The following is a 14,518-nucleotide window of genomic DNA, read 5'->3' as shown; positions in this document are numbered from 1 at the left end:
TAATTTGGGTGTCATCAAGAATTTGTCTTCAGGGAGGGGGAAACAGATGTGTTTGATGCTTTTAGGAACTGTGGAGAGGCATATGTGTGCTGTGTGTGTGTTTGTGTGTATGTGTGTGTACCTGCATTTCTACATACACAAGCACGCACAGGGATATGTGGAAGTCAGAGGATAGCTTCACATGCATTTCAGGTGCCAGTCTACCTTCTGCCTCAATTGAAGTGGGCTTCTTTGTTGTTTACCACTGTGTATGGCTAATCTGGCTGGCCCACAAGCTTCTGGTGATTCTCCATGAATATCCCTGCAGATTACTGAAATAATCAGCAGTGTGAGGCTGTTATATGGAAGGGTGTTTATTTCTAACAGTGTTGAGCTTTGTGCTTTGCACTACGTAATGCATTCCTAGGAGATGGGCAGGCATGTTTCCAGAAGGTCCTAGCCCACTTACAGGAAGATATTAAGTACAGATGGTTACTGTTGAGTTGGTCTCTTCAAAATTAACTCTAATTGGTGGGTCAGACAAATAAAATGGGTTTAGAAAAATTCAAATGGTTGTATTATCTGTTTTATTAATTTAACTTAAAATATTTTTATCTTTAAGAAAATTGTGAAAAAGATGAAGAATCTTTATCATTGAAGAGAAATACCAGCATATTGCCAATTGAAGAAGAAGGTAACACTTAGAACCAGGCTCAGGTGTTCATTATGTTTTAGAGATAATGTTTACAAGGGGATTAAGTCTTTATGACAGTCTAAGTTACTAAAGCCTAACTATATACTAAGCATATATACTAAGCATATATAAATATGCTACTCACTTCTTAGAGGGAGGTTGATAAATTCGTATTTATCAATAGAACCAAGTGCGTTTTAAGATTAAAATAATTCATTTATTTATTGTTTGTTAATTTTCATGCAGAATCAGTTTGTTCTCTGACATATGCACCCACATGCATACATACATACACACACACACACACACACACACACACACACACACACACACACACATGCACCATGCACGCGCGCGTGCACGTACACATGCACGCCAGAATTACTCTTGAGGTATCATTTGGTAATATGTGTAGCTGTAACTTAACTGTTTATATGGACTTGACATGTCTCTACACAACTGTGAAACAATAGTAAAATATAAAATATTTAAAAACAAACACAGAAACTCTTAGGTTTTTTTTTTTTTTTTTAAGGAATAGAAATATCTAGGGTTTCTTGTTTGTTTTGTTTGGTTTTGGTTTTGGTTTTTGGTTCTGTTAATTGTTTTCTGCTGTGATGATTGTTTTCCAAGGCAAGGTCTTGCTATGTGGCCCAGGATGGCTTCTGAGTGCTGATTTCAGGATATACTTCCTGAACCTATCTATTTTGGGGAGGCTGATAAATACTTTGTAGTTTTCTGGGTTACAAGCATTAACCTAGAGAACTGGGCTTGGTAGCAGTTTTACAGAGAATTGGTGAGACCATCTAAGAATACTCACTATAGGTTTGCTAGGATGCAGCATTTTATCATATTTCACACCAAATCTACCCTCTTTTTATGCCTTGTCTCCTGCTTCTTTTCCCGGTCCTGTTGCTGGGTATTTGGTGACTTAAAGCCATTGAACAAGTGGAAAATTGTTCCTGTCTGGTAGTGCGGATTCTGCTGTTCAGACGCCTCTTCAGTCTGTGGCCTCATTATTAGTTCTGCTGTGGAAAGTTTTAGTTTACTTTTATTATTTAAAGAGATTTTATGTATGTTATCATATCCTAGAAGGAAAGTGTGTAGTGTTCATACATATTAATTACATTCTGCCATTTTTTACACTAATTAGTAAAGAAAATACTTGGGCTAAAGTGAATATCAAGAGTTAGGGAAAGGATAAAAATACTTAGAACATGATTTTAAATAGGAAATGAGGATGGGCATGAGGGGTGATGTTGAAGATGGAGAAAGATTGATTTTGCTGCAGAAAAGGCAACTAATGAGAAATTGGCATATGTGTGTGGAAGGATATCAGCAGCACCTCCAGACTTACAATCAGCAGTACTTGAGCTATTTAAAACAAAGAAGGAAATAAAAGAGAAGCCTGGAATTGGTTCTAATGTACAGTCCATCCTGTCTGTCCATCCTGGCAGGGTGGGATGCACTGCCTTTCTAGAGGATGGTGACTTGGCGGGGTAGTCACTTGCCTATTCACCAGTGTTGGAGAAGAGGACTCTGTGGCTTTTTGTTTGTATCTTCAAAGTTCTGAAATGTAGTCTGGAAGCAGGTGGGAGATAAGAATGACATGGCCTTGGGCTGGGTGAATGAATGTGAAGCTCAGACGGCATCATCCAATTTCCTATGTTCCATTAATAATTCCCCATTATATTCCTGTCGAGCAGTGTGAACACACACACACACACAAACACAAACACACACAAACACATACACACACAGGATTGAAGATGAACTGGGGGAAATGACCTCTGCTCCTAGAACTAGGGTTAAAGATTCTGTATGAGCCCAGTTCACTGTTGATTGTTACCTGTCACATAACTAAATTTTAATTTGGACAGAAAACACTTATTCACAGGGATACTTTTTAGTCCTGTTTGACTTTTTTCTCTAAGGTAGACATTGAACCTAGGACTTTTCATATGACTAGACCTTTAAAAATAGTTATCAACTTTGTCCAGTTTTTCAAGACAAGTTCAGAATCATTAACTAAAGCATGATGAGCCTGCAATGAGAGATGAGGTAACTGGTAAAAATCTGAATTCTCAAATATTCCTTAAAGACTGTAAAGGAATCTCTATTAAAGGTTTTAAAAAGAAAGCATTTAAAAAGTAAGCACCAGGTCACAGTGTACATGTTCTAGGGCTAGGGTTCTAGCTCAGGGGAAGAACTCTGGTGGAAATAGACAGAGACACACAGAGATGCTCCTCAGTCAGTGCCAGCTTTCAACTCCACATTCTGTATTTGCAATCATTTTTGTCACTTGCTTGGCGACTTTCTTTCTTATTGGCTTTGATGGCTTTTTTTTTTCCTTTTTTTTGTTGGCTGATTAGTAGGATTCTGACCACAGGTTTTTATCCTAATCCACATTCTCATTTCTTCATTGTTTCATACTTTTATATATATTTTCCTGGTAATAGAGTTGTGTGTTACACTTTACTTGGTATGTGTGTGAGGTGATATCATAGCCTCTTTTTCTCCTGAACACAGTTTTACTGAAATATCTCCAGTAGAAAAGCTCATGTGTCTGAGAGCAGTCCAGAATCCTTATTCTTTTAAAGAACATTAGAAAATGTGTGGAGACTTGAAATGAAAGTCTAGCTAAAGCTTAAACCCATCCATTTTAAAAAAATACAGTTGCCTATGCAAACATTAGTCTAAATTAGAAAATTAAAATTCAATTAAATATGAGAGAACCTATGAAGAGTCTGATGAGTACAACAGGAAGGTTGTGCTCCGCCTTCCTGGTGTAGAAGGTGAGCTTTCTGTGTTGGCACTGACTTCAGTACTTTGACTGTTTCAGGGTATCCACTGCTGTCCACTGAGCTGGAAGAAGCTGAAGATGTGCAGCAAGAGGCTGCCCTGCTGACCAAGTGGCAGAGGATTATGGGAATTAACTATGAAATAGTGGTAGGTTAGCTTGCCCTTCCTGTTTCCTCACTTGTACCTGTGTCTCCGCAGGAAATTCTTGGGGAAAATAAAGATACTCATTGGAAGGAGGCCTGGAGAGAGGTCAGAGGTCTAGAGTTTCTCAAAGCTGTAGTATTGCTAAGGGACTGAAATACATGGTTTGAGAACTCATGTGTCATCACGCTTCAGTATTTCTGAGTGTGGTGTAAGTAATATACACACAAGAAAGGTTTTCCTGATTCTTACACATATGATTTATAGAAAGAACCAGAATAGAATGGCAGTTTCTTCAAATAAATTCAGGCTTATCATGAGCTATGACAGAGGTGTCAGCTGTCCCTCCTCCTCCCTCTTTCCTCATCTACCTTCCTTCTTTCCTTGTTAAAAACCTCACTTAAGGCAAGGCATCATGTAGCCCAGGCTGGCCTCAGACTCTCTCTATAGACAAAGAGGACCATGAGTTCCTGACCCCTCTACTTCCCTTTCCCTAGTGTTGAACATACAAGAGTGGACCATGCTCTACCCATCATTGCCTTTATCATTCTTATGCACTTACCTTTTTGGATACATTGATTCTGCCTCACTTTTTATATCACTTATGTTAGCGTTGGATATTTATTAACTGTGTATCTAGCTAAGATACCGTGGTTTGCTATTATAAAAGGTAACAAAGTTGACACACATCATTAAAATGTCAGGAAATTCAAAAGTAAAACACTACATTCAGTTTAATTTTTCATATTTATAATACCCTTATGCCCATATTTATAATACCCTTACTTATAACACCTTTCTTTTACCTTAAGAGGTAAAAGAAAACAGATAATATATATTATAAGTAGCTTTGACTTTCACTGCTAAGCAGTATTGTCAATTTTGCACTTCATTTTCATAGCAATACTTGTTTTTAAAAACTCAAGGTAATTAACAGTAAAATAAAAAATGAGTAACTACAAGCAAGGAGCATTTATCTCTTAAGTTGGGGAGTAATACAGTAGGGCCAGATGAAGAGCACTTCATTTAGCACTGACTTCATGGGTGGGATTAATGTGATTGGCATGCACAGCAGACATTTGCTGTTTAGGGGGTAATTGAGTGGGAGGTGCCACCCCCCAAAGGCCCTTTCATCTATATTGGAACCAATGCTGAACCTGTAAGGCCCCTTGTGCACCTGTTGTCTGGATGATATCCCCAGTCCTCTCTTAAGAGCAGAAGGGTGCTGCACAACAGGACCACATCATTTGTGACCTGTGCTCAGGTCAGTGGGAGTAGCTCTGCCTTCCCCTTGCCTGCTGTGTACTTGGGGTGTGGGACAGAGATAGCTAGTTTCTTCTGTGGGAACCCGGCTGTTTCTTAAGAGTAATTGAGCTCTAGTTTGGTTTTTCAGGGTTGTGAAGAATCTTCCCAGTATCACAGCTCAGTCTGGTGACTTTGTTCTCATACTGACCTTTCACCAACCACTTTAAGATATGAAAGGCCTTGTCTGATAAACTTACTATTTGTGGGAAATGACACATGGCAGACACCCCATGGTGTGCATAGCAGCAGCAGGTCCCAGGTGTGAGTCTCCAGGCTACCAGCTGTGCTCAGGTTAGAGGAATTATTGCTGAGAATTCTCTCGGGTGCTTGCCGCCAGACATATCCCTTTAGTCTTGGTCTGTGAAACCATTCAACATAAGTATTTTCCACTGTTAGTGCTACAGAGATATGCAGCTTACAGTAAGGTTTTTAAAGATTTTTGTGAGAAATTTGACCTTTTTTTTTTTTTTGAATGAACTTAACAAAATTTACATGAGTAGAAAGGAAGCAAGAGAATGTTAGAGTTGTGATGACCTTTCTCATTTCAGGTGGCTCATGTGAGCAAGTTTAGTGAGAGCAGTGGGCTGGGGATAAGTCTGGAAGCAACAGTGGGCCACCACTTCATCCGGTCTGTGCTACCAGAAGGCCCTGTGGGACACAGCGGGAAGCTCTTCAGTGGAGATGAGCTGTTGGAAGTAAGACGTTCTGACATTCTTCTTTCTATGATGCAAGGTGGGAAAGGCTGCTGGAGAAGTAATAGTGATGAATAAATCATAAAGTCAGTCCAAAGCAGAGATACCAAAGCTATGTGTGTAGACTGATTTGCAGATCCAGTTCCATATGTTCTCTTTTGCTGGTTTTTGTTCCGTTGTGTTTTATGCTGTTTTAGCTTTCAAAGACTATGAAACTTCCATGATGAGTTTTTAAAGCATATATTCAGTTCTTAGAATAGTCAACACCTTCATGTGCTTCCATAGAGAATAACAACAGATAGCAAACCTATCCTGTCTTGTCCCCACTCACTCAATTCTTGTCGCTCAGTAGCTCTCTACTGGTACTTGTTTCTCTGCAATCTGTCAATGTTTTTTAAGTGCAGAGATTAAAAAGATAGAAAAAATTGTTTCCAGTTTTAAACACATTTTACCATACTATATATGCCATTTCTAGTCTTTCTTAATAAATTCATTAAATGCTAATTCTTTGTAGTCTTTTCTCCTGCATCCATTGGGAATATTTTTGTTCTCTCTTCCTACCATACACTCACAGATCAAACCTAGAGAGAAGCTTGGGTTTTACCATGGTACTAGAGAGGCTCTAGTTAGAGCCAGACTCTGAATTCCCGTTCAGATCCTGTTTAGAAATACTCGCACAGTCTAACTCCAGGTCTCGGCAAGGCAGAACCACAGCCATTATCAAAAAGAAATTTACGTTGTGGGAAAATGGTGCTCTCACAGAGACCTTTGTATTATAGAACTTATTTTGTGTGGACCTGTCTTTCTGCAGGTGAATGGTATAAATTTGCTTGGGGAAAACCATCAAGATGTGGTCAATATTTTAAAAGAATTGCCTATAGACGTGACAATGGTGTGCTGCCGTCGGACTGTGCCACCCACCGCCCTGTCAGAAATGGATAGCCTGGACATAAATGATCTTGAACTCACAGAAAAGGTATGAGGCTTGCAGAGAGAAGGCTAAATTTGATGCTTAATACTGTTAGAATGTTAAGCTGTTTTTATTTACCTCAAGATTTGATTTTTTATTATGGCCTATGCTTATACAGAAGATCTAGAACTCAAACAGCTTGGGCTTAAATCAGAATTGGTGCTTACCCTGAACACGTCACCTCTTCTTTCTGAGCCTCAGTTTTTGTTTCTGTAAAATGTAGGTTAGGATGTTGCCCATCTCATGGAGACTCTCTCTGTAGGTGAAAGGGTTGCACCAGATAACACTGCACACTGTGAACTTGGCAGTAGGTACTCCCAGCAGAATGCTGTTTACTTGACAGGAGGCATCACTGCACCATGTGGACTTGGAGTGCCCTCATTAACTAGCTTGACCCCAAGTGGCAGAAGTATGCAAATAGTATGCAGATGGAGAAGCATACCTTTATTTACCCACCCAGCCACATCTGGTTTGCAGTTAACTATTTAGTAAATAGCTAAAATATAGAAAGATGTGTTTTAATATATGTTTGGGTTTTAATTCATTTGTACATTTTAGTGTGAGATTATAAGAAAGTTAACTCACACTTCACATCAAGTAGTTTTCTATGACGTGTCTTTTTCCTGTATGCTTATTCTTAATCTTGTTTGAATCAAAATATCCAAGAACGGAGGTAATCACCTTTTTGGAAGGTGATACCACATAGACCCCTAGTAAGATCTTATGAAGGAGGGATTTCTTTTACATTATGCTGAAAGAATCAATACAATGGAATAATTTTGCCACTTAAAGGGTAAAGTACATAGTTTATCATTTACATGGGTGATCATAACAGGAAAGAACAAGAAACATGATTCCACCAAATTGTGTGCCACTCAAAGGCTGAGCCATGGCTATGCTCATCTGGTGTGAGTGGGATGGTCACAGGAGAGCAGGGGAGGAGGTTTGTCTCTGTGGCTCTAGACAGTACAAAGACAAAGGCAGCATACAAACTAGAATTTTATTCTGACAAACATGCCTTTCTTAAATATGATTTGTTCATATAGATAAATGGGGTTGGCTTAACCTGTTTTCAGTTTCTTTTGTTTTTTTGTTCTGTTTTTTTGTTTGTTTTGTTTTGTATTGTTCTGAGAGAGAAGTTAATATTTGAAGCCCAGTTACCCTTACTTAATCCATATAATTCTATGCACTGTAGAGACCTTATTAATACAAAACTTTATACACACCACCTTTTTCTTGAATTCACCTTATTTTTTGTGAGTTCTTTATAGTTAAAAACAACGACACACTTCTTTTTATTTTTCATGTAGAGGTGATTCAAATGTATACAAGAAGGGATAGTCACCCATAAAGTGTACTGTAGATTCATAACCACTAAATAAGCTTATAGGAAATGTTAGCTTATATTTTTAATGCCTTTTATGACTTAGGATTTTGAGCATGTTTTGGTTGGTACAGACAAAGGAACCCAACATTTTTTTCTTGTAGTGTGTCATAGCTAATCCCTCTGATCTAAGAGATGTCTGGTCTGTTGTTCAGCCTCATATAGATCTAGGAGAGTTCATTGGGTCCTCAGAGACAGAGGAGCCCATGCTGGCGATGTCCGACATGGATCAGAATGCTGAGGAGATTCAAGCACCGCTGGCCATGTGGGAGGCAGGCGTTCAGTCCATAGAGCTGGAGAAAGGGAGCAGGGGCCTGGGCTTCAGCATTTTAGACTATCAGGTAAATATATCCCACTTTCCCTAATTGCTACAAGGATGCCATAATCTACAAGTAAATGTTACTAGCAGATAAAAGGAAATAATATTTTATAGTTAGTAATAGCATTTTCTTGTTCAAATTAATTGCTCAGGATAGTAATGTAGTCAGTGTTCATTTTAGCATTATATTTATTGAACTGATTTTTGTTTTAGCTTGAGAAATTGAGGAAACCACAGAATACAGTTTAGGAGTATCATAATACAGTGGGTTCTCTTTGTCATTTGGGGAATATTTTTATTTCTGTGCTCTTCATTTACAGCTTACACTTTAGTACTAATCCATAAAGTATTAGCTATTTCTTTTTGTATAATAAAGAAGATGAATTTATACTTGGACATATCACAAATTCCAACATTCCAATCATTTTACTAAATTTATGATTGTTTATAAATTGGCTCAGTACAGCCTGCACCCTTCCTTGGATTGTTTTGTGCTGGGCAAAGTGGAAATGCTAAGCACTGTCTGATAGAACACAGGTGTTACTCTTAGTAGTCTTGAACTCAAGCTGTCTCTGAGGATTCTAGACCATGCGCTTGTAGCACAAGTGTCGCATGGCTTCCTTTTGTGTTTCTTCATTTGTAAAGGGTAAGACCTCCCTCAGAGTACACCATCCACTATTCAAATACTATTGTTACTCATGCCCTTGACATCCAGCTTCAAGTGACAGCTTAAAAACTTGACAGTTTCCCCCAAATTAAAATTTTATTTTAAAGTTATCTAGCATTATCCTGGTGTCAATTTAACGACAGTAGCAAATGAAGCTCCCATTGCTTCTAGCGAACTCCTCTGGTCTTTCTAAAATGAAGTAGACATTAGCTTGTTCTAGGTACTCATTAGAACCTCATATGGAAACCATAAGACACTTGAAACAGAATATATTTGTAAAATAGACTTCCGATATCTGAATGAGCTGACTACTTTTCACCCTCCTGCCCTGATAGGACCCTATCGATCCAGCAAACACAGTAATTGTCATTCGTTCTCTGGTGCCTGGTGGCATAGCTGAGAAGGATGGACGGCTTTTTCCAGGAGATAGGCTCATGTTTGTCAATGACATTAACCTGGAAAACAGCACTCTTGAAGAGGCCGTGGAAGCCCTGAAGGGAGCGCCCTCAGGAATGGTGAAGATAGGAGTGGCCAAGCCTTTGCCTGTAAGAACTTGGATTTGGATTTTATTGATTTCTCGTATATATGGCTGAGGAGAGCAGAATAGTTATGCTGTTTTTTTTTTTTTTTTAGCTAGTTCAAGACAGTATTGATGTTTCATAATCTGTTTGCACTGAAGCATGTGATGAGTATTTTTGTCACTTTAAGTGGGACTTAATGAATAGGAGATATAAATTTGTGGGCAAATAAAACTCCATAGTAACCCTAGGAGTAAGAAAAGGGGAAGACCATCTCTCTGTAGAGAAGCGAACTGAGACTGAGGAGGGGGTCATTTCAAGGTCACTTAGATATGTTCAATATTCCTATGGCCAGTACTTTATATACTGGGATTTGATATTTTATTTAAAACCTTTGCTAAGAATGGATTCTGTTGACTATTGACATTAAACTCTTGATTATTATTTAACAGAAAATAAGAAAAAAGAAAAGTGCTTTTCCTCTAAAAGTTGTACATGGGTTACTGACAGTGGCTAATGACAATTAGTATTTTCCTTTTTATTAGAAAGTACAGTACAAGTGTATAGCTCTTGGTGTCTTAGAATGGCAGCCTGAGTTTAATAGAGGAATTCAAGCATATGGCAGCCCTGGAACAGTTTGCTTTCATTTGGTCCTATGAGCTATGTTGGATTTAAGGTCCCAAGTTGTCCGCCTGGATTGTAGGGGGCAATCCAGTGTTTTCTAAGTTTCTTCTGCCTTTCTAATGATGGCTGCAGAGATGTGCTCTCCACTGCATTTCAGAGAGGTTGGATGAGTTCACCATGTCCTCAGTGCCATTCCTTGTCAAGTAAATTGGATTCTTTATAATAATACGTGAGACAGAGAGCACAACATTGATTTTCTTTAATCCTTTATTCTACAGTTTTTAAAGTCTTAATACTTAAAAAAAAACTCCCTTGAATTTAGTCAGAGTATTTAGCAGATAAAAAAATGATCAGCCAATTGTAACAAAATTATTCATTTTATTGTCATTTTTAAGAAGAATAAAAAATAGTAGAAAGGGATACTCATCTAGTTCTTGGTGGTTATGCTAGGAAAAAAGGCCTCCATCTCCTTTCAGATGACATGATTAGGATGAGTATTTGTCTAACTACATAGCTTGCTTCCTTTCTTTCTTTTTTTATGTTGAGGTCACATGTTATCACTTGGAGACTCATCATTCCTTCGTTTTTCTTCCTCTTACATCCCTTCCCAATTTCTGCCCTCTTTCTGCTCTTTCTTTCCCACAATCCCCTTCTCCACACCAATGTTCTGCAGCTTTCTCCAGAAGAAGGGTATGTTTCTGCCAAGGAAGACGCCTTTCTCTGCTCACCGCACACCTGCAAGGAGACAGGCCAGTCCGACAAAGCCCTCTTCAGGGCTGACTTGGCTCTGGTTAGTGGCCACAACTGATCCAAGCCTTCTTTTTAAATTCTTATAAATTTTACTTTTAACAATTATTTTGCCACAATTTTACTGAATTGCTTGTTCAGTGTATGAAGAAGCTCAATGTGCACATATTTCTTCAAACTAGAGAGTGTGAATTAGGTCTTTGACATTATATATTATTGCCAATACTAATGTGGAGGGAAGATAATTATTTTCGCTGGTGTTTTTTCAAGACAGGGTTTCTTTGTATAGCCCTGGCTGTCCTGGAACTCACTCTGTAGACCAGGCTGGCCTCAAACTCAGAAATCCACCTGCCTCTGCCTCCCAAGTGCTGGGATTAAAGGCGTGGGCCACCACTACCCAGTGGTATTTTTAAATTATAAACTCTTGATTAGCTATTTCAGAAGGGTTTGATGTATTTATACTAAGTATAGTACCCTCACATTATACTTAAAAATATGAAGTGAATTGTCCTTCTCTGGGGGCATTATAATTTAGAGTTCTGTGGACTTTGTGCTGTGCTCTGATATTAAGTCATATCGTAACATACCAAATTCATTTGGAAACATGAAAGGACACAAAGATATCATTCATTCATTCCTTTTTTCGTTCATTTTTCTTTTCTGAGACAGGGACTCTCAGTGTTGCCATGGCCTGTCTGAAACTGACAGTCAGCCATCCACCTGCCTCTGCCCCCTGAGTGCTGGGATTAGAGCCATATGCAGTCATACCCAGCTCATAGTCTTTAAAGCACATCAAGAGACAGCAACCTCTCTAGGGTTTGGGCGTACAAAGGGGTTTTATACCCCTTTATATGAATGCCACTTGAGAAGATGACTTGTATTCGCATCGAAGCCTAGTGCCTTGTAACAACGCCAGCATTCCCCAGTCTTTCTAGGGATCTCTGTTTGCTTGAACTGGTCACTCAACTCCCTGAGGACCACAGTAGCTGAGCTAATTGAATTTTAGAGTCTCAAGATGTAAAGGCATCAGTGATAGCATACAAATCTGAGTATTCTTTTTGGTGTTTTAAGACAAACTTTCATCTATGATAATACGGCACAAGTCTCAGGTAATACTATCTAGATTGTACAAAGTATTTTTTTATCCTGACTGTTTTACATGATGTACATTTGTAGGTGATAACCTCTACATAGTTAACTTTTCAGTAAATTTGAACAAATATTTAAAGTATATTATCAGCCTCTGAATTATATTGTAAGAGGCTAACTTTGAAATGTTTCAGCAGCATTTTAACAGCTGTTTATATTTGGTATGGCTTGCTAATGTTAAAGTGTTTATTACTTAATGCTTCTGGAAACTAGTTCAGAATCTGGCCACTTCAAAGTTAGTTTGACTCCAGCTCAAACATAAAGCTTTTCTTTGATTTTTACATCTTAGCCTAATAGACAGCCACATAACTGCCTTTATGAATATAAATTAGTTTATTAGTTGAATATGAAAAATGATAACCTAATTCTTTTTATCATAAAACATTACTAAGTATTTTTCATACTTATGTAACTTTTTAAACTTAAAATTGATTAATTCATTTGTTCATTGCTCCCATTAGCTCTTAAGTTGATGGGATAGGATGAAATAGTGTCTGACACTAGTCGCTATCTGGCCTCTGCTGTGGGTGGTCTGTCCATTTTTGTACTGCTGTATCAGTGCCGTTTTCAAGTGGTTAATAGTGAGGAAGGCACATGCAGAAAACAGGACAGACAAGGGCATAACGGTGCCTTTTAGCTCAAGTGGTGACAGTGACATGTGATGGGGTACAGTAACCAGCTGGCCTTACTTTATTCCTAGATAGATACACCTGATGCGGAATCCATAGCTGAATCAAGATTTGAGTCTCAGTTCTCTCCTGATAATGACAGTGTCTACTCCACACAAGCCTCTGTCTTGTCTCTTCATGATGGTGCTTGTAGTGATGGCATGAACTATGGCCCCTCTCTTCCATCATCTCCTCCCAAGGTACAACAGATATGTCACTTTATTTTGGAGAAATGTCTGTGTATAACCTTTTGGAGATCAGAATTCCTGGGAATTGTAGGAGTAGTGTGTCTTAGTTATTGTTCTCATCCTATGCAGAGACATTTTGACCAAGGTGACTTGTAAGAGAAAGCATTTAATTGGGGACTTGCTTATACTGTCAGAGGATTAGCCCATGATCACGGTGAGGAGCATGGTGACAGGCAAGCAGGCATGACTCTGGGGTGGTAGCTGAGAGCTTATATTGCATCCAGAAGCAGGAAGCAGGTAGGTAATGAGACAGTCTGGCATGGGCTTTTGAAATCTCAGAGCCTACTCCCAGTGACACACCTCCTTCAACAAGGCCATAGCTCCTAATCCTTCTAAGCAGTCCACCAACTGGGAACCGGACGTTCAAATATATGAGTCTGTGGGACCATTCTCATTCAAACCACCACATAGCATATTAATAATATCAGATTTCTCCAGTCACAGGTTCACATCAGATCAGAGTAAAATTTCACTTATATTGTTGATTGTTTAGACTACTACTAACATGTTCTAATGTTTGTGAGACAGACTGATAGAAATAAAAGTTCAAAGATTTTATTTATTTATTTATTTATTGTCTTTCACTTACTGTTGATTTATGCATCTATTTCAGTCATGTTTCTTTTGTACTGACTACTAATTCTATTTATTTGAGAGAATCCCTGAGAAGTGATTTATAAGGCAATTATATATATATATTTATATATGTATATATATAAACACATACACACACACACACACATATATATATATATATATATATATATATATATATATATATATACTGTTAATATCTGTGTATATTAGAGAAAAGCTTAAAGTGGGTAGCTGTGGCACTTCCCACATGTTATTTTGAAGAAAACCAGGATGTATGGGGATGCTGCTCTCTGATTTATCTGTTGTGTACAATGGTGACTGGGTACAGAACCAGGTGTCTAGGCAGACAGTTCATGTATGGATATAACTTCTGTGTTGGAAACACACAGTAAATGAACATGAAGATAAGGAGAATGGACAACATTTTCTCTTAAGGTGATACTGTTTCCCTTATGCATTGAAATCAGTGGGAGATAGCCCCATGAATGAGGAGGTTGAGAAGCAAGATCCCTTAGGTCTGTCTGTGTTTTCTTCCTTTCCTGATCAACAGCTGGCTATGGCAGGACATCTGCAGAACATGTTGTGTTATGTCTGATGTGTGCCTGTTACTTTTGCCCATACCACCAGGCACCCTCCCGGACTTTGTTTGCAAGGTCAGGTCTTAAGTGAGCAGCTGCTCCTTGCCTGCACACCTGAGGTCCCTGGCTGCCGACCGTGTTCATTTCTGATCAGCCCCAGGGCTGGAAGCTGGTTTCATCTCCTGCTGGGATCTCGGAAACCATAGCATTTCACAGTTCTTCTTGCCAGTGGGACAGATTGCTTTGTTTAATGTAGTAATTGTTACTTAAAGGGATTCCAGAATCTGCAGACCGAGAAGCATATATTTTACAGGGCAAACACTGGCTCTCTGCAGCACAACATACTGGCTTGCTGAAGTTACTTTGCCTCTTTTTTTTCTAAGCAGTTTACTCTTTTATTGAATCAAAGTTTGGCAAGCTGGCCTGACAACTGAAA

At 38.7% G+C, this 14,518-nt stretch overlaps 1 protein-coding gene across 7 annotated transcripts in view; it reads left to right on the top strand.

The window, feature by feature from the left end:
• Positions 1-14,518, top strand: part of Mpdz (multiple PDZ domain crumbs cell polarity complex component) — a 157,290-nt gene that overhangs the window by 66,793 nt on the left and 75,979 nt on the right. For all 7 annotated transcript variants that reach the window (XM_031377738.1, XM_031377742.1, XM_031377740.1 and 4 more), the window contains exons 12-19: positions 602-673; positions 3,516-3,622; positions 5,470-5,616; positions 6,425-6,589; positions 8,123-8,308; positions 9,289-9,498; positions 10,769-10,885; positions 12,692-12,859. In XM_031377738.1, coding sequence (XP_031233598.1) covers positions 602-673; positions 3,516-3,622; positions 5,470-5,616; positions 6,425-6,589; positions 8,123-8,308; positions 9,289-9,498; positions 10,769-10,885; positions 12,692-12,859 — 1,172 coding nt within the window. The remainder of the gene's footprint in view (positions 1-601; positions 674-3,515; positions 3,623-5,469; positions 5,617-6,424; positions 6,590-8,122; positions 8,309-9,288; positions 9,499-10,768; positions 10,886-12,691; positions 12,860-14,518) is intronic.

Source organism: Mastomys coucha, unplaced genomic scaffold (assembly GCF_008632895.1).
Source record: "Mastomys coucha isolate ucsf_1 unplaced genomic scaffold, UCSF_Mcou_1 pScaffold18, whole genome shotgun sequence".
In the NCBI taxonomy this organism is placed as follows: Eukaryota; Metazoa; Chordata; class Mammalia; order Rodentia; family Muridae; genus Mastomys; species Mastomys coucha.
This window is presented reverse-complemented; position numbering and strand designations above follow the sequence as displayed.